The following is a 26047-nucleotide window of genomic DNA, read 5'->3' as shown; positions in this document are numbered from 1 at the left end:
GAGATCCTCAGGGATACATTGGGGGTCTTTCAGGCCTCAGTGTTGGCTCATAAGGGGGAGCAACGTTTTATCACATGTGGTGGACATGCAAGGAAGCACAAAGATATTGGTTAAAAATACATGAGAGATGCAGAAGATCTTCAAGCTCAGGTTTTGAGCCAAGTCTGGAAAATATGCTATTAAATATTTTACCAAGTAATGTTACAAAAGAACAGGGAGAACTCCAGTACGTGGTGACAGGTACAAGAGTACTATATGCAGCAAAATGGAAAACAGACTCTTGCCGTGATGCGCTTGAGTGGATAGACAAACTTCCTCTGTGCACAATAGACCAATATCAGAATTCCAAGAAAAAAGGAATAATTTCTTTGATTATTTAGGTCGAAACTAAGAAAAATTAAGGTAATCATAATATAGAGATAAAATATGGGAAAGATGACTGATTAAAAATGGTTGATATTAAAGTTTAGGTATAAGCAATCAAGGAGAGGGGAAGAGAACTATTATATAACCTAGTTGTGTTGTTACATATAGTGAATATACTTTGCTGTTGTAACTTAAATGTAGTGCTTTGTATTTTGTATAAGTTTCTGTGCAGGTTCTATTGACATTTCTATTTATTCTTTTCAAATAAAACTTTTTTTAAATAAGCAATTATTTCTTGGAACTGCTTTACAAACAAATGTGTTAAGTAAAAATGGATAGAAAATTCCCAGCAATCTAGAAAGCAGACAGATGGTTGGTGCTCATCAACGTATACAAAGTCTGACATTTTTTTAGTCCAAGACTACTTTTTAAAATATTTTTTTATTTTGAAAAACAGAATAATAAGAAGCAATACAGAAAAAGGAATTGTATAACATAGTTGTATAAATCAGAGACAGTTATATATAACAGAGTATATAAAACACAAAGTATTTCTCCCCATCACCCCCTTCATTAAATTTTTAAAAACACCATCTGTTACAATGATACTTGCTTATATTAAGATACATTTATATTCTACATTTTGATTTAGAAATTTGAAAACTAATCTATTTTTTGATAACTGTATTTAGTTACTCTTAATTTTCAGCTATGTGATCAAAAAAAGCTTTCAATTTTTCCTGAAATTCTAGGATTGGCCTATTATGTCTATAAGATGTTAATTTTGCCATTGACGCATATTCATATAATTTATTCATCCATTCTGTCAAATCTAGACAGCAGTCTGCCTTCCATTTTGCTGCATATACTTCTCTTGCTGCTGTCATAATATATTTAAATAGTTCACTATGTATTTTAATAATATTACTTGCTAAGATGTTTAATAACATATTTTTGGAGTTCAACATGCCCAGATTTGGATAGCCCAGGCAAGCCTGATCTTGTCAGATCTCAGAAGCTAAGCAGGGTCACCTTGGTTAGTACTTGGATGGGAGACCTCCAACAAAGACCAGGATTACAGAGGTAGGAAATGACAAACCACCTCTGATAGTCTCTTGCCATGAAAACTCCACTGGGGTTGCCATAAGTCATCTATGACTTGAGGGCACTCTCCACCACAGGATACAACACAAAGTGAAAGTTTAGTATCTTTCCCATTTTTTCATGTATTTCTATCCAATATTTCCTCACTTTTTTGGACGTTGAGTCCAAGACTACTTTCAAAAGATAACCTAAGGCTGAAGACAAGGGGACATTTCTGAATGGCCCTGTGAACCTTTTCCAAAAGAGGACAGGATAGGTAAAGAGGCAAATCATCACCTCCGTGGAATTCACCAACTCCAAAGACAGAGATTAAAGAGCAGCAAAATTGACTAAACAATAACCTACAATACTACATCCTCTTATAGAGATAAAAATAAAAAGATGCTGATCCCAAGTTTCCTGAAGAAGTATCACCTGAAATTCTCTGTCTACGATCTCTAAATCCAGTGAGTGACCTTTCTATCCAAAGGGACCCAAAACGGCTCACATTAGTCTCCTGTCCTCCAGTTTATCTTCACAACAACAACCCTGCAAGGTGTTATATTAGAAGGGCCAAGATCACTTATCAAGCTTCCATGGCAGAGGCGGGATCTGAATCTGGGACTCTTAGATCCTAGCCAGACACTCTAACCACTACACCACACGGGTTCTGATAGGTTTTGCACAGAGGGGCTATTTTCCACCTTTCTTGTCTGTGCTGACAGCGCTTCTTGGCTCCTCATGAGAAAACCTTTGTTTCCACTGCAAATACAAATGCGGAATTATCAAAATAACCTGGCAAGTACGTTCTGATTCCCTTCAATTTTGGCACTGCAAATCCCACCATCACTCTGAAGTAGGGGAGCCCTACTTTTGAGACTCCTAACCTTATTTTCAGAGAGATGAAAAGACAGATTCATCCTTTTATTGTTAGAGGTATTTTTATTGCATTGCTTTCTAATTTTCTAATGCCATTTCCTTTCCACACTTTAAACATACATATGGTGTTTTTTTTCTGTATGATTATTTAATATGTAAGGTTTACACTCCCACTGAAGCATTCTCCACACTCCAGGCATTTATTTCTTTTCAACCCAATGTGAATTCTTTCAAGGGATATTATCTGTCCACCTAAAGCTTTCCCTAAACTTCTGGTTTTTATATTTTTTTCTTTTATTTGAATTTTTGGCAGAAAAGTACGGTGTGAACTTTGATGGATGGTTTTTCCACACTCCAGCCATTTATATTTTTTTCTCCCTTGTGTGAATTCTCTGATGGTCAGTGAGGCTTCTAATCTGACAGAAGTTTTTCCCACATTCCAGACATTTATATGGTTTTTCCCCTGTATGAATTCTTTGATGGGATGTTAGGTTATCTTTCCATCGAAAGCTTTTTCCACACTCAGGGCATTTATATGGTTTCTCCCCTGTGTGAATTCTTTGATGGGACATTAGGTTATCTTTCCGTCCAAAGCTTTTCCCACACTCCAGACATTTATATGGCTTCTCTCCCATATGAATGCTTTGATGGATAATAAGGCTTACGCTGTGGCTGAAGCTTTTCCCACACTCCAGGCATTTATATGGTTTCTGCCCTATGTGAATGCTTTCATGGTAAGTAAGGTATCCGTTCCGACTGAAACTTTTCCCACACTTCAAGCATTTATACTTTTTCTCACCTATGTGAATTTTTTGATGAGAAGAAAGGCCTCGACATTGACTGAAGCTTTTACCACACTCCAGACATTTATATGGTTTTTCCCCTGTGTGAATTGTTTGATGGGATAGTAGATTGTTTTTCCATGCAAACCTTTTCCCACATTCTGGGCATTTAAACGGTTTCTCCCCGGTATGAATTCTCTGATGGGACATTAGGCTATCTTTCCGCCCAAAGCTTTTCCCACACTCCGGGCATTTATATGGTTTCTCCCCTGTGTGAATAGTTTGATGGGAAATAAGGTTTCCATTCTCACTGAAGCTCTTTCCACACTCCAGGCATTTATATGGTTTTTCCCCTGTGTGAATTCTTCGATGGGATGTTAGATTTTTTTTCCACCCAAACCTTTTCCCACATTCTGGGCATTGATATGGTTTCTCTCCTGTGTGAATTCTCAGATGGGACATTAGATTATCTTTCCTCACAAAGCTTTTCCCACACTCCAGGCATTCAAACATTTTCTCTCCATCGTAAGTGTTTAAATGCATATTAACGGCCAGATTTTCAGAAATTCTCTCTTCACTTATATTGTGCTGATTCCTGTTGTCTCCTTCGTATGTTTTTTGAAGTAGTGGAATTTCATGCCCTTGTAAAAGAGTGAAATTATTCCTTCCTGTATACATCTGGTTCTCTTCCTCCTCCATCCATCTTTCATAATATCCAGCTGTCTCTTGCACATCTGGAAACTTATCTTCTATTCCCATCACCTGATCCTCTTCCATTTCATTCACTGACTCCCAACTTTCTTCCACTGAGAAAAAAAAAACCAGACACCTGGTATGAATACAGTGAAAATAGCAGGATGTGCCAATAGGAATTGAATTAAATTTACTGCTGATCAATAGAAAATGTAATTAGCACGGAAACAGTTATTAGCAGAGTGACCATTCTCTGAGATTAACTGGAGGTCCGAAGAGCTGCCAGAAGGTGTACAAGAAAGCCAATGAATCTCTACCCAAGTACAGATCAGCTGACTGATCTGGGAGGTTGGTAAGAGAGAACCCACATCCTTTCTCCTCCTCCCATTAAGCACAAGGAATGGGACTTCCTGAAGAACACGAAATTCTTTCCATTAAGGCTGCTTCAACAAGTTAGCAGTCAGACCCCTCCTCACACTGCAGGGGCAGTTTATGGCTATAAGCACCCCTATGCCATAAGCATAAGGCACCACTTGACAAGATGGATGCCAGTCAGGCAGGAGCCTGAAAATTACCAGACAGTCAGTCAGCCAGGCTGCCCCTCCATGACTTGGAGAATTGCAGGATTTAGGTCAATGAGGTTTCTGGACCCTCCCTGGCTTATCTCGCCAACACCCTGCTTCTCTTCTCCTCTATCTTTTCTAATCAAGCTGTTCAGCAAGCCTGGTATAGAATGCCCTTGAATTCTAGTATTTTGGAGGAGGGAGAAAAAGTTCTCTCTGTCCACCTCTATCATGTCCCCTCTCTTCAGCTGTCTCTTTCTAAACTGAAAAGTCCCAGACTCTGCAGCCTTTCCTCACAGGAAAGGTGCTCCAACCCCCTAATCATCTTCGTTGCCCTCTTCTAGACTTCTTCCAGCTCTGCAATGTCCTTTTAGGGAAACGGTGACCAGAACTGCACACAGTACTATAAATCAGGCAACACCATAGCTGTATACAGGCACACATGAGTGTTGTCTGAAGTTTCTTTGGCTGTCCTCTGTAGTAAAGTATATGCTTTCCATGCATCAGATCCCTGATTCAATATCTTGCATCTCCAGTTAAAGGGATCTCAGAGCAAATGAGGGGCCTCAGAAATTCACCAGCCTTTAGAAGGAAGCTCAGGGAACTCATAATCCCAAGACAGATCAAAATAGCTACCTGCCAGTTCCTCCTCTTCATCAGAGATCAGGAGAAACAACTCTTGGTCCTCTTCCAGCCAGGAGATGAGTTCAGGTTTGACAATCTGAGGTGCTTTTTAACGAGAGAAAAATAAAATAATCTTTTTTCTGATGCACATACATCCAGGGATTTCAAGACAGGTTTCCTGTATTCCTCCAGAAATACAAAAAAGACAAGTAATAGGTGTGGGGGTGGAGGTCAAGAATTATCCATCTGGCACTGGCAGTTCTGTGCCTGCTCCTGGCCCAGCTGAGATTGAAATGCCAGCTGAGAACAAATCAGGGGCGCAGAATCCAGCAGAGCTCTCAGCCCACATAAGGCAAGGCCCAAACTAGAAGGAAGCCCCTGCTTAGACGGCTTTGCCTTTTCCAGACCAAGTATCTCATGTCGCTGAGACACAGAATCGCAAGGCAGGGGATCCCCCTCTGCAAAGAGAACCCACAACCCCTCCCACTTCAGAGGAAGGATCATGGAGGGGGGCAGAGATCAGCCAGTGGCACAGGAGAGACACGTGGACCACAACCTTCCTCACTAAGGACTTCCTTACAGTCACTCTGCATAGCAAGGAGAAAAGGGATCCTCACCCAGAGAGGCCACGTTCCCAAAATTCTCCAGCATGACTTCCTTGTAGAGAGCCCTTTGGGTTGGGTGCAGTAAGGTCCACTCCTCCTGGGTGAAATACACAGCCACCTCTTCAAAGGACACTGGACTCTGGAAGGAGAAGGAAACACTGGGAGAAATCATTCAGAGATCTGGAGGGGGGAGCCATAAACAAGTGCGGGATGCCCATTGCTATTCCTCCTCAGCAGCAGAGCTCAGTGAGTCTGTGGAGGTCCTGAGCAGGGGCTGGGAGAAGGCCCACAGGCAGATCCAGTCCCATAAACTGATCCTAGTGTTACCCAAATAGGTGGTCTCTTTGTGAGTTGGAGGAATTAACAACAAGGAGAGGCAGTGACAGGAGGGTAACTAGGATCTTTTCACCGGTGTATACTGGATCATTCCTCTAGGGAACTCTTTAGTTAGCAGGCAGATGTTCAACAGGAATGGTTTTTATTAAAAAGTATTAGGTTGGCAAACACACAGAAAATACATACAGCATATACATACAGCTAACCAGAAAACAGGAGGAAGTGGGAAAGCAATTCAGAAGAAGGGTGATAGTTATCAGTCTTGGATGTCTGTAGGAAAGCAGCTTTGATGCAACCTGCGCTTCGTAGCAAGAAGGGGTGGTTCAGACGCATCATCTAAGGGTGTGCATAGGATTCAAAGATACATACACACTGGGGGTGGAGAGGCAACTGTTTTATAGGGCAAAACCCATCCTTTGGGCATGGTGGAACCTTTTGCCCATCACAGTAATTCAAAGGTTGTCTCTGGCAATAAAACGGGAGAAGTTTTGATCTAAGAGGACCAAATGCTTGATTGATGACCCGCGATTGTGGTATAGGAAGAGCCCTATCTCTGCTGTCTGTTTAAAGCATTTCATGTGGGACCTGGAGATCTCCCAGAATCTCAACTAATCTCCAGATTACAGCGATTGATTTCTCTGTAGCTAATGACGGCATTGGAGGCAGGACTCTAGGGCATTATACCCCAGTGAGGTCTGTTCCTTCCCCTTACCTTTTCCTCCCTCTGCCCCCAAATCTCTAGGAGTTTCTTAACCTGGAGTTAGCAACCCAAATTCCCTTCTGTCACTGGAGAACAGTCCACTATGGGCATTCCAGCCACACGTACCAGGACCCTCCCAGCCCAGAGAGCAGGAGCCCAGCCAAGCTGCCTTCAGAAGGCCTTCCCTGCCACCTTCTCCTTCCCTTCCTTTTATCTTTAGGCCTGTTCTGCAACTGATGTGAGTGGTCCTATTTTAAATAAGCTGCTTTGGCTACAGTTAAGGGGTGTGTGTGTAGAATTTGAGTTTTAATTTTTATGATTTCTGACCTGTTTGAGGAATGTATTTTTAAAGAATGGCTATAAAGAAATACACAGAACAACCCTGATGATAATGGCAAAAAAGAGAAGATCGTATCCTATTACTTGTTCCACTAACACCAGAAAGCTAAAAACATTTACAGAAGTAGGCATTTAACTACTGCTTTACATGTGTGTGTAAAATGTTGTCAAGTCACAGCCAACTTATAGCGACCCCATAGCAGTGGAGGCCCCCTTGGATACCACTGCCTTCCAATTGGCTGGTTTTACTCTGTCAGGTATGGGCCATAGATGATGATGATGATGATGATGATGATGATGATGATGATGATGACGACGACGACGACGACGACGACGACGACGACATTTGATTTATATACTGCCCTTCAGGATGACCTAACACCCACTCAGAGCGGTTTACAAAGTACGTTATTATTATCCCCACAACAAAACACCCTGTGAGGTGGGTGGGGCTGAGAGAGCTAGAAGCTGTGACTGACCCAAGGTCACCCAGCTGGCTTCAAGTGGAGGAGTGAGGAATCAAACCCAGTTCTCCAAATCAGAGTCCTGCGCTCTTAACCACTCCACCAAGCTGGCTAAAGAGGAACTAATTGCCACAGGAGAAAGAAAAGGCTCAGTTCTAAAGAAAAGATTCTCCCCTCCCTTTGTCAGAGGCCTGGTTCCTGGTTGTTGAAGCAGGCCCTGGCTTTTATGTTCAAATTCGCCCCCAGGGTCATCCCCTCTCAACACCCTTTTATCTTAACAAAAACCCAGTGGTTAAGCTGTGAGAAGTGACTGGCCTAATGATCTTGCTACATCTGAAGTGATCAATATTAATTCTTTTTTAATATGGTGGGAAGGGAAGGGTTTAAGTCAAAATTTTAAAAATCAACCAGTCAAGTAGTTTGTAAACTACTCTGAGTGGATGTTAAGTTTTTCTGAAGGGCGGTATATAAATCAAATGCTGCTGCTGTTTTTGTTATTATTTATATAATGTTTTTAAGTGCTCGAATACTTCACTGTTCTAATTTTATTGGCAGTGATGAAAGTAGGGTAACATGGGTTACTTGGGGAAATCGAGTTAAGCGATATCAGGTTGGCTATACATTAGGTTCTTCATACAATCACTGTTGCTTTTGTGTGTTTAATGCAAGGGGACATCTCTTCTACATCTATTTTGGGAGCTGGCAGTCTCAAAGATACATTATAATTTGGGCTCAGGGTGCCTAACTCAATTTACAAAGGCAGACTAGAGGATTGGAGGGAGGGAGACATAAATTGGCCCCACCAACTCCAAACAGATACCCTGTACAGGGCACATATGACTCCAGTTCTGCAGCAGCTACATGGGTTCCCCGTGGAATTATGGATCACGTACAGAGTTTTGGTTCTAACCTATGAAGCCCTAAACGGACTGGGACCAACATACCTGAAGGACTGCCTCTTCTTGTATATACCCTGGAGAGCTCAGCAGGTAAACATCTATTGGTGGTCCCAGGCCCCAGGGAGGCTCGACTGGCCTCGACCAGGGCCAGAGCATTTTCAGTCCTGGCCCCAACCTGTCTGAGGGTATTTGGGCCTGCCACGATCTTGTGTCTTTTCGGTGGGCCTGCAAGACAGAGATGTTCCGCCAGGTGTATGATTGAGGTTAGCACTTAGATCTACTGAATTAGCCTCCCTCCTGGTCACCTATCAGCGGGGGTGGGGTGGGGGGAGATACGACCAATTGCCCCCCCCGTATGAGTAGCAATTTGAAATAGCAATCTCACACCTCCACCCCCTCTCCTCCTTTTATGGGGTGCAGGGACGGATGAATGGAATCCCGACCTGGGGCATTAAAAGTGAGATCGTAGCACCTGTTTTATGCTGCTGAATTTAGAGTATGAACCTGTGATTTTATTGCTTTTTATTGTAACTTATCTGTATTTATTTGTATGCTGTAATCCGCCGTGAGCCCGTTGGCAGTGAGAGTGGACTATAAATTTAATTAATTAATTAATCAATCAATCATTTAATAATAAACAACCTCACCAACTGCCACTGTGCCATATAGTTTTCCAGGCAAGAAATAAACAAAGGTGTTTTGCATTTATCTGTCTCCGTGTAGAAAGCCTGGACTTGCTTGTTGGTCTCCCAACCAGGGCTAATCCACTTACAATATCTGACAATATCATGCTAGCCTGGACATCCTGGCCAGGATACTTTACCCATAAATGGCCAAAGAGGGGCATAAGATTTTTTATAAGTAAATAAGTAAATGAAGCAAATTCCAGAAACTTACATAAGCTCCCTTTCCAGAGACCTGCTTGAAGCAATAAAGATATTTGTTATGGACAAATCTGAACCCCTAAAATTTTGGGCCAGCTCCTAGATCCAAAGAAAAGTCATCAAGGTCTGTTTTAGCAAGTATCTGGAGAGATGGCATAGAGAAGCTAAAAATACACTTTTACAGATTGCTGCATGTTTCCCCAGTGAACATTCATACGCGTGCGCACTTACACAAACACATGCACACACAACATAGTACCTGAACTGGCTGCATGGCGGCTTGTTTCCCTTCACCACAGGGAAGAAATGCTAGAGAAGACATCAAGGGTGTTTTTTCGTTGCTTCCTGAGAAAATGAGAAAGAAAGAGGGCAGGAAACCTTTCTTGCTGCACAAACATTTTCTGGGACAGTCCCTTGACTACCTTGTCTCCATATTTGCTTCTGGGCACAATTCAAACTACTGGATTTGATCTCAGAGGACTCAGCAATATTTGGCCTGACATCACTTCCTGTGCCCACTCACCCATTCCATGTGAGGGGATGTCCCTTCTGCCTTATTCATTGATACCACCTTCCTTTTTTTGCCATGTTTCCTCCCAACTTGTTTCTGCAAATCCATTCGTCCATGTCTCAGCTATGAGGCCCAAACTCAAATCACCCCCTTCTGGGGAATCTGAGACCCTCTGGCCTGCTTCACAGACACTGGAGAATGAAGTGGCAATGAGATGGCAGAGCCTTGAGCTGAGAGAATAACCACTTCAGGCTGTCACCCATGGATTCCAATTGTTAATGCTCTTTTGCGTCACTGAAAAGAACCCTGTAAAGATAAAATTAGCACATCAGATTTGGCTTACTGTGCTGCTTTCCTATGGCAGGGATCCCCACCCTGCACTCAGACATAAAGCCCCTTTGAGTCTCCTTGCCATAGGCTGGGGACCAGGGAAGCTCTCTGGTACAGGTTTCCTCAAAATGGCCCAGAGCACCCACCCAACCCCTTTTGCCTACCCAGTAGGTTTTACTTTAAATGTCACCAAATGTGGCGTGAGGACCTAGGCAGAATAATAAACAGTTTTAGTAACAACTGCTGTTCTTAAACTTTGTATAATAAAGAGAACAGTAAAGGTAGGTGAACAAACAAAATAAAACACCCTAATGTGTCTATCTAGATTGTTTCCAGTTGTCTCTTGATGATTGGCTTCAAGCTGACTCATTCCTTCTGGATGAAGGATCCCTCTGTCTGCAGCATCCTCTCCTCTCCTCAGCTCTTCTCCTTAGGAATTAACACCCTCTCACTCTGGGCAAGCCTTTTCTCTCTTCTTCCCAGGCACCATCCCCATACTTCTCTCCTGGTGCAAATTTTCCCTCCAAATCACCTGTTAACCAATCACAGGGTCCAATGGGGACCTGGGAAATGTCGGCCCTGTAGTCACTCTAGTACAGACTTCCCCGGAGCCACTAGGCCTCAGTACAAAGACCCAGGCTCATAGAACTCCTCATATAAAAAATCAGGCTAGAAGTGCCTTGAATAAAGCATTAAGAAAATCCACTCCATCCTCTCAGGCCTCTGCCACTTCAGTCTCCTGTATGCCTCCAGAGTCTCAGAAGTATATATGTGTCGGATGGGGGCTGCCTCTCTCATCTTCTGCCCGGCAGAGTTGACCCTTCCAACTGTAGGAGAGCCTGAGGCTACCCTGTGCTTCACACAAACCCAAAGGAGCAAATTACAGGATTACAAGATAGAAAACAGGAGGGTAAGATGGGTAGGAAGAGAGGAGGAACAAGTCCTACCACATGCCTGCTTCAGTGATTCAAAAAGCGAAGGGCAGGGCATTGCCAGTGAGAGGAAACATTTCCTAAGAAAATCCTCCCACCACCTTTACATTCCAATTTTGTGGAGTAAAACGTAAGAAAACTGAGCATAATATTTCCCATGCCTTTTCCCTTGTTTACAATCTCCTCCCTTTCCGTGCTCTCTCAGCCTCCTGAGGTGTGCCCCACCCTGCTTTCCCTCCCTCCACAACAAAACAAAAAATCCACCCCCAAGCCTTCCTTCCATGGGTTGCCAGTTCTGCCTTTGGACATGCCTGGAGTTATGGGGGTAGAGGACGGACTTTGGGGAAGGGAGAGATCTCAGCAGGGGCGTGCTGTTGCATAGTCCCCCCTCCAAAGCCACCATTTCCTCCAGGGGAACTGATCTCTGTCATCTGGAGAATAGTTATGATTCCAGGGGAACTGCAAGCCCCACCTGAAGGTTAATAACTCTAAATGGTCTATGGAATCCAGCGGGAAACCACCCAACCTCCAAAGGATTTTCAGATTACGTGGAGGCTCAAAATAAACACCTACTACAGTTTGGAAGACAAGACACAGAAGAGCCTCCATGTGGATGCAGCCCACGTCTTCCTTCCCTCATCTTCTTCTCTCTAAGTTAAAAATTCCCAGATGTGTTCCTCTTTTTCCACCCCTTTCCTTATTCCAGCTGCCCTTTTCTGCACCCCTGAAGTACTGCAATGGCCTGTTAAAAGGACTTAACTAATTTCAGGATAAGGCAATTTTTTTTAGCTCTGCTGGGTTGGCCAAATAAATCCCCTGAAACCGCAGTTGGGGTGGGGGCGGGGCACTATGCACAGAGTGTGGCCTTCAACCCCCATGTGTGGGCTTCTCCAAGACCCCCGTTAGGGTTGCTAACCTCCAGGTGGTGTCTGGAGATCTGGAATTACGTCTGATTTGCAGTAGAAAAGAGCCAAAGTCCAGTAGCACCTAGAAGACTAACAAAATTTCTGGTAGGGTATGAGATTTTGTGAGTCACAGCTCACTTCTTCAGATATTTTATTTATTTATGTCATTTATATTCCCCCTCTCTCACTGAGACTCAAGGTGGATTACATAAGTGTGAGATTAGTACAATCAGTGGCAAGGACAAAGGCAGGCATTTCCATACAGTATCAAGAACATTCCATAAACAATGTCATAGGGTCAATGAATACAGTGTCAAGAACATTTCTGTAAACAATGTCATGGGGTAAATGAATATAAGTTTACAAAGACATAGTATTAGCCAGGAACCAGTATGGGGTTGAGGAATTGCTGAAACAGAACATAATCAATTCTAGGACAGACAACGTAAAGCACAGGTAGGAGTACATATTTAAAGAAACAGCTAATATGTAAGGCAACATAATGGTGAAATCTATGGTTTCACAAAAGCTCATATCCTACCAGGAATTTTGTTAATTTTATAGGTGCAACTGATTTGCACACCACTTCCCCAGGCTCCGCCCCCAAATCTCCAGGAATTTCCCCAGCCAAAGATGGCAACCCTACAATCTGGCAGACGGAACCAGCAGAGTCAATTTTATTTTCTGGTGCTCCGAGTGCATTGAAGGCAAAAGGCAGTTCCTACAAAATCCTCACGAGATGGCTAGAACGTCAGTTGAAAGATAGAAACATTCACACAAGGAAACAGGGATTCCAGGGGGAATGGGATGGGAACTGGGGAACTGGCTCTCTTTCACCTCTTCCCCCCTCTTTCCGTTTTGGATCTTGCATTGCAGCCCCCAATATCTACCTTCTCCCCGCTCAAGCCCACCAGATCCCCTTCAGCCCTTCTGGCAGCAAAGTGCGAAACTCACAAGCCGCTTCTGCAAAGAGGGGGCAGGGCAGGAAATGGTTTTCCTGTATCTTCCCCCACACATTCACCATTTGCCTCTCTAGGACTCTGAACGCTGTCTCTTTAACCCTTAGAGAGAATCTCACCAATTAAGGGACCTGGGGAGAGAGAAAGTCAAGGTTGCCTATGAGGAAGGGCAAGCGACAAATGTCACCCAACACAATATAAACTGCACTGAAGGATTTACAGCCTCCTGTGGGGGGCTTCCAGCCAGCCCAATAGCTGCATTTGACCGATTAACCGCCCCCCCCCCCAACAGTGTAAAAGACAGCCTTGGGCCAGTTCACTAGGAAGGGCTTTTGCCACTGCAGCAGCCCCCCTTCCATGTTTAGTAGCCCACGCAAGACTTGTGACTCCAGGAATCATCTTTCCCAGAGCCAGACAAGACTTCCTGGGAGAAATCCCTGAACCTTGCGGGATCCAGTCCTATATTCTTATGCCAAAGAGTTGAAGCTGAAGAAAGGAGAAAAAGTTTAGACTGATGAGTCAGATACCATGCTTCCAACGCAGGAAGCAGAATCACAGCTTAGGGCAATAGGTTTTAAAACTAAAAATGCATTGTGATATTGATGTATTTATTTATAGCCCTCCTTTCTTGCTGAGACTCAGGTTGGATTGCAAATGTTTTTCAATGATGCACTCAGACAGCATCATCGACCACTAGTACAGTAACAAAAAGCTCCCATGCAACCAATTTGCTCATGCAGGTTACACCAGGAAGGGCTTTTCTAGGCATTTCCCCTTTCCAAAGATAAAATCTGAGGCAAGAATTTTATTGTGGCAGTGTGCTGTTGTAGAAAAGTTTTTTAGGGCTCATTGTTAATCTGAAAGTCATTGGTGAATACTCATTTTAGAGTTTACTCTGTGGTTGTGATGGCAGCCAAGAAACAACACTTTCCCTTTCCAGGTGGACGGCTCTGTCACCCACTGTGAATATTTTGCTCTGTACTTTGCAGATAAAATCTCCCACATGACTTGGACTCTATATCAACGGTAACAGGGTCAGATGGTACCCAAGTACCAACTATATTGTAAGCCTCCTTGAGTTCCCGCCTGGTAGAAAGGCGTCTAACAAATGTTTTAAATAAATAAATAAATAAAAAGTTTGGTTGTTTGGCATCCTTTTCAGTTTATTCAGTCTGAGGATGTGGACAGGATTCTCAGAGGTTTGAGGTCTACCATCTGCTTGAATGACGATTGCGATGTAAATCTACTTAAGTATGGTTTAATTTTTTATCCTATTTCTGCCTGCTGATGCTTTGTTTCAGTGTTGTTTTACCTCCACATCAGATTTCTGCTTCTTTGCACATTTTCTGCTATCCAATACCCTGTTGCATTGTGGTCACAGCCATAGATCATATTGACTTACCCTATGTAAGCCACCTTGAGTCTCAGTGAGAAAGGTGGACCATAAATAACATTAACAAAACTGGGGTTTGATGACTGGGTCTGAGGGATAGTTAATGCACCCCGGAGACAGGGGCAGTTGCTCCAGCTTTGAAACAGACTGTGGCACATCCCGTATAAATAAGCCCGTATAAATAATAAGGAGATTTGAATAATTCTTGGCTGGTCTCAAATGTTCCATTCTTGAGCAAGGTGATCGAGTGGCTGGTGGCTGGACAATTCCAGGGTTTCCTGGATGAACTATTTAGATCCTTTCCGGTCTCTCTTCCCACCCTCCTGTGGGCCAGCATTTCTTTTCCTGATCTCCCCCAGGAAGATATACACTCTTGCATCAGTGTCCCTCCACTCTGCCCTGCTCAAGTGGAACAATCTCACCAAGGTGTTAGATAAGGATGATCCTACTGGGTAGCTCCTGTTGTTTAAAACATCATTCATAGAATTTGCTTATGCTCTGTTTCAACACAGTTAAATCTTTAAATCTTTCTTTCCTTTCCCTCTTTCTTTTTCTTTAGATCTTGCAGATTGCATGTATATACCCGTTACTTGTATATTGAAATGTCTTTGACATTGATTGTACTGGCTCACACTGTATAATCCGCCTTGAGACTCAGTGAGAAAGGCAGACTATAAATGACATAAATAAAATAAGAGTGCTCAGTGCCCTGGACAAAGAAATGCTCCCTCTCCTGTAGTTTTTCTTCTACCACCTTTTTACCCGCAGAAAAATCTCTGGAGCATGTGCAGGGGTGTAGTCCCAGTTATTGAGGTATTGGGGCAAATTGTAGGGTGGAGGATATTTCTCCACATCTTGCCTTTGGCCTCAACTGCACGGGGCCCTGTCTGAAGCTTGTAGGCCAAAGGATCTGCACTGGGAGCTACTGAGCTAGGCCATACTTTCTTGAAGAAGAGAGTTTTGCCCTTTTACTGATTTCTGAGGATTTGGAGTGGTTCAGTGCCTACCCCCCAGTGTTCCAGGAGGACTGGAGTGCATGGTTCCTGCAAAATAGTGCCCGGCAGAGGAAAGTGCAAACGAAACTGTTCCTGCCAATGCTCCTTTCCACATGGCTTTTACTGACGCATGGGAGAATCCAAGTGTTTGGTCTTATGGCTCCTGAGGGAGTTTTGTATAGGAAACAAGCATAAAAATAGCCGACCCCTTATCGAGTCCATGGGGATTTTTTCCACTTTGATTTCGACTCCACCTGCAAAAGAAAACATATTGAGAGATTATAACATTAGCTGTGGATACTTACCTGTTGGTTTGGGTGTCTCCTCCAGGAACACTTCTTCTTCAACGCACCTACAAGGAGAGAGAGAAAGAAAGAACGTATAGAGGATTCTCTGACGTGCACTTGGACTCATATCGATTGCAATAGAGTAATTTTACTTCTCTGGCCAATTTACTATTTCTATTTTTTTACTAATAATCTGTGGAATGTAGATATTTTAATAGTCTATTTATTCTATAAGATTGTATCTATTTATTGTGGAATTTAGACATTTTGATTGAGTTTATTAATGTAAGATTGTAGCTATTTATTTATATAAGATAGTTCACTAGCACCTTGGCACTTTACATGACATTTATACTAAACTTGCATTAATATTTGATTGACAGATTGGTTTCAGTCCCTTAGCTGTGGGTTTCCGCTTTAGTTTCAGTCAAGGCTCCTTTGCCAACATTAATGCCTCTGAAAGCAAAATCCTAGTAGGAGTCCCTGGTAGGGGTAAAAATTGGACTGGAACCAGCTAGGAGAGATCCAGAGAAACACAGAAAAACAGAAGTGGAAGGAACCCCAAGGGTCATCTAGTCCACCCCCTGCACAATGCAGGACATTTAATGCAGAGAGACGCATCCATTCCAGTTCCAAAGAGCCCCTTCTGGGCTTGGCGGTAGCGAGTGTGGAGGCGGGGGGTCATCTTTTTCTCCAGCAGCATTTATTTTCTTTCTAACCCAATTGGCTTCACTCGAGAAACCAGCCCCCTTCTAGGGTTGCCAGCAACCTGGATGGGACCAAAATGTCTTGCCTCTCTCTAACAGAGGTTTTAAGGTGTGTCAATGGGCAGCAGGTGGTTGACGACCCTACCGACTCCCCTCAGTGCCCCACCTCTCTCACTCACACACACACAGAATGGGACGGTAGCTGGAATAAAGATCCAGCTCCTCCCAAACCGAACGCAAAGCCCGTTTCTCAGAGTGGAGGATCCAGTGGGACAGGGCAGTGCAAAAGCAGCTCTCTGTCGGCCGATTTAACCCTCCGAGGCTCCCCGCAGAGAGTTTCTCTTCCAGTATTATTTAGAACAACAACAATACCAGCATCCGTCTGGAACAGAGAACGCGAGAGGCGCGCCGGCGCCAAGAGCAGCCAAGCCGCTTCCCGCGTCTGCGCCGGGCTCTCGGCGCGGCTGGGTGCGAGTCCGTCCAAGGGTTAACGGAACAGCTTCCTAGAGATTTCTTCCGGCCCGGAGCCTTTTTCCTTCGATCCCCCGCCCCTGGGAAATGGGTCTTTTTCTGCCCCCGCAAGTGCAGCGTCCACTCCTCCGTCCCGGGCTGGGCTGGTGAGTTGGGCGCGTATGGCAGGGCAAGGGGGGAAATGCAAGGGCAGGGGGAGCCCCAAGCGAGGCGCCTTTTCCCCGGGGAAGGGATGGGATCGTGCAGAGAACCAGCGCTGTCTGATTCGGTCACGAACCACCCGGAGTCTGCAGGTGATGGCCGCGCCGGACAGAACTCCCAGTTCCCCACTGATTCCTTGTAAACGTTTCTGTCCCCATCTTCTCCACCTCCAGTTCCCACAGGGCTGACGAAACTCCAGTAACACAATGCCTGGAAAAACCTCTAGACTCTCACTAAAAAAAAAAAAAAGCACCCTTCGCTCCAAATAACCGTTTAAATGCACATTATCAACGAATCTGGGTGCAAATAGGAAAGTTTTGTCCTGGTGCAAAAAGTATAAGAGGCTCAGTGGGAGGGTATAGATGTGTGTGTGGGGGGGGGGGGTGGGGGTTGTCTGCTTCTGGGGTGCTACTGCAGAGACGGCCCTGTATCACAATAATGCCAGAGAATCTGCGACTTTTCAACAATGTAAGTGCAGACCTGCAATGATTTCTGGTGGGCATCTAATTTTCCTCTCTCACACATGCCCTTTCCCCCTTCCCTGCCCCCACAGCCTCTCCTTTTTCCTGCTTCCTTCCCTTCTTCCCACCCACCTTTGCCAGCTCCCCTGTCTTCACCTTTCCGCCTTATCAGCATCTCCCCTATGGCCTAGTTACATGAACATGATACTGACTCTGGCCCAGTTGCATGGTGGGGAACCTCCAAGGACTTGTGGGGGTATTTCATTTTTCCCTGTATCCCCTTCCCCTTGCTATTTCCTCTTTCCTTTCTCCTGGCAGCCCTAATAGCCTCTCCACTTTCCATACATTCTTCTCTCCTTCATACTGACTAAACAACTTGCCTTTTATCTGCCCCCTATCTTCATCTATATTTATTAATTTATTTCATTAATACACTGCCTTCCTGCAAATGGGGACCTAAAGCAACATATCATTCTCGTTGCCTCCATATTGTCCTCACAACAACCCTGTGAGGCAGGTTAGGCTGAGAGTGTGACTGGTCCAAAGTCATGCAGTGATTTTCCACTTCATTGTGCTGATTTGAACCTGGGCTTCCCACATCCTACCCTGAAATTCTCACTACTATACTACATGGGATGGAGGGGTGGGGCTGCTGTTGAGCAGTAGTGAGCAGCCAGGCCTGGGAGAGGCATACAAGTCATGTGGTAGCAAGTTGCCTGGCAGTTGCTTCTGGGCCTGGCCCCAATGAATTGTCTCTCAAAGGCCAAAGCAGCCCTGGAAAGGGCCCTGCCCCTTTCCCCTGCCTTTTACTGGCAGAAACCAAACCTGGAATACTGGCCAAACTGTTATGGCTGCCTAGCAACAGCTACTGAGGGCATCTGGTTAAAGCTACAGGCACTCCTTTTATCATTGTGGGTTTTTTTTACCACCCCATATATTTTTTTAATTTCAATTTTTTCTGCAAACCGGTGTCATTTTTCAGTTATGTAGGGATATATGTCTTTTCCATTCATGGCTCCAGTCTCCAGATTTAAGTATCCAAAGATCAGGGCCACTTAGCTATTATTATATAAGATAGATGTAGAACAACATTCTTCTCCAAGTTCCTATCTGTTTTTCTGTTTCCCTCTTCTCTGTTAAGACTATTGGATTGAACATTATTAAATCATTGAAGTGTTAAAAGTATTTCAATCCCCCCCCCCAAACAAAACAGGAAAAGCTTTTTATCCCTGCCCCCATGGCTTCAAACTTCCTAGAAAATTTACATTCTTACAAAAAGGACAACCCAAATGATCACAGGCATCTGCCCCATGAGAGAAGGCTGCTGCTCCTCAGGAAAAAAACCTAACCAAGGAAGGAAATGAGGAGGAGAGAGATAAAACTATATGCAGAGGGAATGTGGAGCAAAATGGTTTCCTCTTTCTCCCTTAACATCTGATGCAGTTGGTGCATGGGTGATTAAAGACAGATTCCCCCCACCAGCAAGCAAATGTCACTTGCTAGACTCTCAGGGTGAAGCTACAAGTGACGAATGACACTTGAACGGCAAGTGTATTTCTCCCTGTTCACTTGCGCTCCACTCAATCCACTTGCCGTTCAAGTGTCACTTGTAGCTTGGCCCTCAGTTTAGGGAGTGCATTACCTCAGAATGAGGTGATATCATTAGATGGTTTCGGAGGGGAGTAGACAAATCCATGCAGAAGGAGTTATGATGCCTGTAGGCTTGTTTTAATGGCTTGTGTTTTAATATTGTGGTTTTTAAATTGTAAGCTGCCTCAAGCAGGACTCTGAAGAGGAGGAACAGAAATATAATAAGGGAGCCTTCGTGCACCATAAGGTGGGCCTGAGGCCCAGTGGCAGAACATCCATTTGGCATGCAGACGGTCCCAGGTTCAATACCCAACATCTCTCATTAAAAGGGATCAAGGAATAGGTGGTCATGATCCTAGACCTGAGGCGGAGCAGCCTACAAGCCTCTGGGAAGACTCTCTAAATTTTCCAGCAAGCCTACATTTCCTAAGCACCCTCTGAGCTTTATGATTGGGCTGTGGAAAAACAGAGGGAAAAGCAGAAGCCAATCACTGTTAAGGAGGCAGGGCATAGGCAGAGCATATAAGGCCTGCCCAGGGAAGCCAGGAGGGAATTTATTCCTGGAAGATTCTGGAGGAAGGTGATCCTTTGTCCTGCTGCTCTGCCTGAGACCTTCCTGTCTCAAATTTGGTCAGACATCAGAGCACAGCCTGGTTGAAAAGGGAGTTGTATAGGTGCAGGAAAAGCACTCTGAGCCCTCACCAGTAAAGACTGAGAAACAAAATGGTGGCAGCCAGTAAGGCCCTTACCAGCTTCCAGGCCTGAAGGGGGAAAGAGGAAAGGAGGGTGTATTGTGGGGAAGGGGAGATCCCTAGAAGGGATGTCCCATTTGTGGCAAACCCTGCTTGGTCCCATGTCTTTCTAAGGCACAGGTGGTGTAAAAGACCTCTACCTGTGACCCTGGAGAGCTGCTGCCAGTCTGAGTAGAAAATATTGGCCTTGATGGACCAAGGGTCTGAGTTGGTGTAAGGTAGCTTCATTTGTTGGTTCATTTTTCCTCTCCTGACTGGGGAGTGTCACATTTCCTCACAAAATACCTTGTTGCCTTTGCAGGACTAAGGAATGCCACCTACTTTGCCATTTCTGGCCTTCGGAGAGGAATTTGCCACAGATTAAGGCGATCCATTGGCTTGGTTGGAAGCTGACCAGAAGAACGGGGCAAGCATTGAAACGCAAGGCTCAGCGGGCCCAGAAACAGAAGAACTTCATAGCATCCATGCTGGGAGGGATGAAGAATTCTGGGAAAGATCTGCCCCAAATACCTTGAGTGGGGACACATCCAGCTCAGATACAGAGTGCCAGTGCTTCAGGCACTTTCTCTACCAGGAGATTAAGGGGCCCCGTGAGGTTTACAGCCAACTCCACCATCTTTGCCACCAGTGGCTGAAGCCAGAAAGGCACAGCAAGAAGGAGATCCTGGACCTGGTGGTTCTGGAGCAGTTCCTGGCTGTCCTGCCCCCAGAGATGGAGAGCTGGGTCCGGGAATGCGGGCCAGAGACCAGCTCCCAGGCGGTGGCCCTGGCAGAAGGCTTCCTCCTGAGCCAGGCAGAGGAGAAAAAGCAGGAGCAGCAGGTGAGGGGGTTTCATCCTGTGGCCTCCAAATAGCAGAAGAGAACTACAGACTAACCTAAAACTGCCCCCCTTTCAAGTGCTAAAGTTTCTCTGGAAAACAGCCAAGAAATATTTTCTGCTGACCCCCCTCCCAACTATAATAATTACATTCAATTTATATACCGCCCTTCAGGACCACTTAATAAGCACTCAGAGCAGTTTACAACGTATGTCATTATTATCCCCACAACAACAATCACCCTGTGAGGTGGGTGGGGCTGAGAGAGCTCCTAGACGCTGTGACTGACCCAAGGTCACCCAGCTGGCTTCAAGCAGAGGAGTGGGGAATCAAAGTCGGCTCTCCAGATTAGAGTCCCGCGCTCTTAACCACTTCACCAAACTGGCTCTTCTGTTTGTTACCTGATCCCCCTCCCCACTCTTCATCTGCTGTTTCAGGGTCCATCAGAAGGGGCTGCCGATTTCCCCAAGGGAGAGGACTGTCCATCAGATCCCAGGCAGAGATTACTCCTCAGGGGGATCACACAAGAGCTTGAAGGAGGGGCTACCAATCTGGGTAAGGATTCTTGAGGCAGGTCGCTGAAGTAACCTTGTGGTCTTTCCACACAGCAGTGATTCTGCTCCTTGAACAGCATCATTCTCTCTCCACACTGCTTCTTGGCTACAGCACAGAAGAGGCTGTGGCTGAGTGGTAGAGAATCTGCTTTTCATGCCGAAAAGTCCCCGGTTCAGTCCCTGCCTTCTCCTATTAAAAGGCTCAAGGATGTGAAAGACCTGAGGCCCTGGAAAACCACTGCCAGTCAGAGTAGACAGTACTGACTTTAATGGGCTGACGGTCAAATTCAATGTATGGCCTCTTCATTGGTTCAAAAGGTGTTTCTTGTTAAAAGTTTAAGGCTTTGTAGATTGAAAGCAGAAGCTTTTGAAGCCAAGGTTCAGTGTGGAGAGAAAGTGTTTCTGTTCAAGAAGCGAAAAAATAAAATGCATAGGGAAGTACTTTAAGCTCTCAGAAACATTGTACAAGTACTATTATTACTTTCTGTACTCGGGACCAATTTCCATACTAATAACAACAACAACGACAACAACAACATCTGTCTAACTCCTTCCATAGCTGTCTATGCTCAAGGCCTCCATTATGTCCTTCGACAGTGATTTCCAGTTTAATTTCTCATTGAGTAAAGAACTATTTCCTTTTGTTTGTCCTAAACCTATTGCCTATCAACTTCTTTGTATGCCCTGAGTTCTAGTATTATGGGAGCGCCCTCTGTCCATCTTCTCTACCCCATGCATAATTTTATAAACCTCTATTATGTTCCTCCTTATCCATCTCTTTTCTAAAACCAAAGGGTCTTCAGCCTTTCCTCATAGAAAGGCTGCTGCAGCTCCCTTAATCATCTTAGTTGTCCTCTTCTGTACTACTTCCAGCAATGTCCTTTTTGAGTTATGGTGACCAGAACTGCACAGCATTCCCCGTGAGACTGCACCATAACTTTATACAGCTACAATATAATACTGGCTGTTTTATTTTCACTCCCTTTCTTAATTATTCCTAGTATGAAGTTTGCTGCTGCTATATGCACTGTGTCAACATTTCCTCAAGCCTTCCACTACAAGATCTCAACAATCAGCAGGGCTTTTCAGGTGGTGGCTCCAGAAATATCCTTTCCACTAGAGTGTCAGATAATTTTCTCCCTTGCGAGTTTGTGTCTGTGTGTGTGTGTAAAACTGCTTCTGGGTTCTAGAACTCATGAAGGACTGAAAATCTATTTGGAAAGCTGTTTGGGATGTGTTCTGGCAGTTTTTGCACCCAGGGGTGGTGCAAAGGTTTCTGGTGCTCGTGGCTGGCCAGCCGGGCACCCCCCCCATGCGCAAGCGTGCTTGCGCTCTGCCCTGTGTGATGATGTCATGCGTGACATCATCACGGGAGTGCGAGCGTGCACTGCTGCTGCCGCCAGCCCAATTGCTGTGGCAGGCGGCTCTGATGGTGCGCGGGTGGCCTCCAAGCTCTCCTGCTCGGTTGCCTGCACCGCCGCAGATGCCTGCCCGCAGTGCCTGCGCCCGGCCGGGGGCATGTGCTGGTGGCAGCGGCAGCAGCAGGGGGCAGGAGGGCTAGGAGGCTGCAGCTCTGTGGTGCGTGCTCCCGCCCCCCGCGCCTCCTCCGGCGCTCCCTCCAGCACCCCACATCTGAGGCCACCGCCTACCTGGCCTCAATGGGCGTGCTGGCCCTGTTTGCGCCTCTTGTTTGTGATTTGGACTGCTGGTACTGTTTTATCTATTGCTGACTTAGCATCACTTTTCACATTTTTTTTCACTGTTGGGTTTTTTTGACTTTGGAATTGTTATTAGAAAGGTAGTCTAGAAACAAACAGGTGGAAATGCTTAGACATACGGAGGTAAAGACTGGAAGAAAAAGAACCAGTTCATTCAAAATAAACCCAAATCTGTCTCGAAAATGGCTTAGCAGAGAGGGGGAAGGTTTCTCCTTGGGACAGAAGCTGTCTGGCCTCAAGGAATATCAAGGTGCATGGGAAATAAAGGTGCATTTGCAAATAAAGCACCTGTTAGAAAGTGACAGTGTCAAAAAGGCTCTAGCTGAGCCCTTAACAGATTTTGAAACTATGATCAAAAGAGGCAATAGTAATGTAAAGGGTTTTATTTCTACACTTTATAAATTACTGTCAGCAAATACTAAGTATAAAGTATTACCCTACCAAAGGGCACAGAACAAAGACTGCGATATCGATACTACAGAGGATAAATGGCAAAGAATCTGGAGGACCCATATATTTAATACCAAAATAGTGACAATTAAGATGCAATCAATAAAGCTCATGATGCATTGGTACTTAACCCCCTCTAAGCTGCAACATGTGAACCACTCTATCTCACCCCTGTGTTGGAAAGGCTGTGGGATTAGGGGGACATACCTACACTGCTGGTGGAACTGTATCCACGTTAAGCAATTTTGGCAAGAAGTACTTGTTTATATTAAATTAATGACAACCTATAAACTGCCCCTCCAGCCAGAAGTAATTTTGCTAAACGATTGGCATGACATCCTGATCCCAAATGTAAGGAAATCTTTGATAGCTCAATTATTGGCAGCAGGTAAATCAGCATGCGGCATGGAAGAGCAAACAGAGACCTACCATTTCAAAATGGCTATTGAGAGTCTGGAACTAGTTTACCCTGGCAAAATTAATGGACTATATTAAACAGTCTGAACAACCAGAATATGAGTCAAAATTCATTGAGCTCTGGAATCTGACTTTGGAATTTTTGACAACAGATGAATATGTTTAAAAGTTGGTTAAACCTAAAGATTATGTTGATGTGTTGCTCAATTTGTAATTTAACTATAAAACGAAGGGACTAGTTAAGCCTCCTCACTACCTAGTACCAAGATTTTGAATGGTTAATTATATCTGGATGAATGTTGAATAGCTTGTTTATATGTTAATGTTTTATTTATTAATGTATTAATGTTTTATTTGTTAATGTATTATTCAAAAAAATTAAATAAATACTTTAAAAATAAAGGTGCATGGGAGAAACTGATAGGGCTTTAAAGGTGAGAACCAGCCACTGGATTCAACCGAGGCAATCAGCAGTAGCCTAAATATCTTCCACCCTCTTTTCTTTCTCTGACAGGTAGTGGAAGGAGACTGCTGGGTTGTTCTGGGCCTCTCCCTCTTTGTGGTAGACCGGAACCATCGTCTGTGCTACCAGATGAGGTAAGGAAGGAAGGAACCTTAAGGGAACTCCCAAGGAGCCCCTGTCTCTGCAGCTGAAGGAATCTTTCCCTTTGTTTCATTCAAACCTCTCCCCCAATATCAGGAAGCCTTTGCACACTATTGAAGGAGCTTTGGATCCTGTGGTAGAAGTCCCATCAACCTCACCTTCCCTCTCTGATTAGCCATTCATTTGCTGTAAGAAAAAAATGTTTCCTCCTCCTTTCAGGGTCTGGTGACCTTCAATGACGTGGCTGTGTACTTCTCAGAGGAGGAGTGGGCTTTGCTGGATCCAGGCCAAAAGATTTTGCACAAGGATGTCATGGTGGAGAACTGGAGGAATCTGGCCTCTCTGGGTATGCCTCTCTCTTTGCCTGACAAATACTGAATGCAGGAATTTCTGCTGGTTTGGGTTGATATCAATGCATTGTAGGGTGGTCCTTAAGGACTGATTCAACAGACCAACCTTTCAGTTGGAAAATTTATAGATGTTCGTAATGTGTCCCAAAGAGTGACATTTCCACTCTTCTGGGTTAGCAAGATTATAGCGTCGACATAAGAACATGGAGCTGTTATCTGGAAGTTCTTCATGGAAGCTTCAGTAGGCGCCTTCAGGCTTGGATGAAGGTTCCCCAGATTGCCCTTGGAGTGCTTGGGGTTTCTTTACCCTGTTCCGTGTCTGAGAAATACCCTGTCCACTCTTCCCCTTTGTCCGGGGTAATTTCAAAGCATACTGAGGAAGGAGAGGCCACATTCTGGCAGAAATTTGTCACTCCCCATTCACAACATTAATCCCTACTGCATATTTAATGTTCAGGGAGAAGTTTCCTTCCCTTCTTTCCCACTTCGGGGGCAGTCTTGAATCCCTGCATATTTCATGTTGTCAGCCGTGCTAAAAATTGTCTGTGTTTGGTTTTCCCCCCTTCAGATAAGAATTTTATGTTCTCAAAGGTGATCTTCCTTCCTTCAGGCCACTGAAGAGGGAGAGAAGTGGTCAGGTAGCTACTCAATTGTGTGGCAGGTTCCTTCTTTCCATATATCAGGTGATGGGTTCTCCTGGTACAGTGTAGCTAAGTGCTCTCCCAATTGACATTTAAGAGTCTTCTCAGAGGAGAACCTCGGGGATACAGTGGGGAACTTTCAGCCCTCAAAGTGGGCTTATAATGGGGAGCGGGGGATACCATTTGTGAACAGCATGGGGGCGAATGTCAGTAATACCAGCCCATATGAAACAAATTAACATACGAATTTGCCAGGAAATCCTCTAAGCCTGCATTGTGTACAAGAACTATCCACATTCTCCAGCAGAAAAGGATCTTTTCCAGTCTTTCTATTTGAGATCCTCAAACAGGACATGAGTGTGAATCTCACCCTGAAAACCTGGAGGTCGACTAGATTTAGGAGGTCTGTTTGTGCACACAGTAGATCCTAGTGAATCTCTTTGTGTGAGGAAACAGTAGCCGCGCTGTATAGTATAGTTGACATAGATGCTGTCAGAAAAAGAAGTGATGTTTGTATTTTGCTTGGGAAGCTGAAAGGCCAGAAATAGGTATGTTCACTGATGGAAACCTCAGTTTCTCCCTCGTTTAGTTTTTCTCTTTATTCCAACAGAGAACGGGAAGAAGGAAGGGAAAGAGCTGCACAGAAAAAGCGAAGTTAAACATCAAGGGAGAGAGGAATTCATTATGTCAGAATGTTCTGATTTTCATGGAATTCTCATTCAAAAAAAGTCACAGAGATAAAGAAGGGAATAAGTTCCCTGTATGCACAAAAATCGCCATTGAT

The 26047-nt window shown here is 44.6% G+C and overlaps 2 protein-coding genes across 6 annotated transcripts; one reads left to right on the top strand and one right to left on the bottom strand.

The window, feature by feature from the left end:
• Nucleotides 1-788: 788 nt before the first annotated feature.
• LOC129327080 (zinc finger protein OZF-like) lies at nt 789-12866 on the bottom strand. 5 transcript variants are annotated; one of them, XM_054975511.1, is made up of 7 exons: nt 12786-12849; nt 9741-10034; nt 9477-9562; nt 8379-8558; nt 5608-5734; nt 5003-5095; nt 789-3916 (listed from the first exon to the last, which is right to left on the bottom strand). In XM_054975511.1, exons 2-7 carry the CDS (start codon nt 9742-9744, stop codon nt 2691-2693), a joined length of 1716 nt encoding a protein of 571 aa, XP_054831486.1. In that variant the 5' UTR covers nt 9745-10034; nt 12786-12849; the 3' UTR covers nt 789-2690. The 5 variants fall into 5 exon arrangements, with proteins under 5 accessions (XP_054831486.1, XP_054831490.1, XP_054831487.1 ...); XM_054975515.1 differs by lacking the exon at nt 9741-10034 and adding an exon at nt 11907-11977 and having other exon boundaries at nt 12786-12840; XM_054975512.1 differs by lacking the exon at nt 9741-10034 and having other exon boundaries at nt 12786-12866.
• A 3901-nt stretch (nt 12867-16767) lies between these two features.
• Nucleotides 16768-26010, top strand: LOC129327102 (neurotrophin receptor-interacting factor homolog). The gene is made up of 6 exons (XM_054975539.1): nt 16768-16853; nt 20013-20531; nt 20967-21084; nt 24183-24265; nt 24492-24618; nt 25874-26010. The coding sequence occupies exons 2-6, from the start codon at nt 20424-20426 to the stop codon at nt 26002-26004; spliced, it is 567 nt and encodes a 188-aa protein (XP_054831514.1). The 5' UTR covers nt 16768-16853; nt 20013-20423; the 3' UTR covers nt 26005-26010.
• Nucleotides 26011-26047: the final 37 nt, after the last annotated feature.

This window comes from Eublepharis macularius, chromosome 4 (assembly GCF_028583425.1).
Source record: "Eublepharis macularius isolate TG4126 chromosome 4, MPM_Emac_v1.0, whole genome shotgun sequence".
NCBI lineage: Eukaryota > Metazoa > Chordata > Lepidosauria > Squamata > Eublepharidae > Eublepharis > Eublepharis macularius.
Note: the sequence above shows the minus strand (reverse complement) of the source record. Positions and strands in the feature narration are given on the sequence as shown.

Coding starts and splice junctions, on each gene's coding strand:
- LOC129327080 (XM_054975511.1), bottom strand. Junction 5,735..8,378: donor AAGAAGAGGCAGTCCTTCAG/GTATGTTGGTCC, acceptor TTCTCCTTCCAG/AGTCCAGTGTCCTTTGAAGA. Junction 5,096..5,607: donor TGGGAACGTGGCCTCTCTGG/GTGAGGATCCCT, acceptor CTCGTTAAAAAG/CACCTCAGATTGTCAAACCT.
- LOC129327102 (XM_054975539.1), top strand. CDS start 20,424: ATGGAGAGCTGGGTCCGGGAATGCGGGCCAGAGACCAGCTCCCAGGCG. Junction 20,532..20,966: donor AGAAAAAGCAGGAGCAGCAG/GTGAGGGGGTTT, acceptor CTGCTGTTTCAG/GGTCCATCAGAAGGGGCTGC. Junction 24,266..24,491: donor CGTCTGTGCTACCAGATGAG/GTAAGGAAGGAA, acceptor TCCTCCTTTCAG/GGTCTGGTGACCTTCAATGA.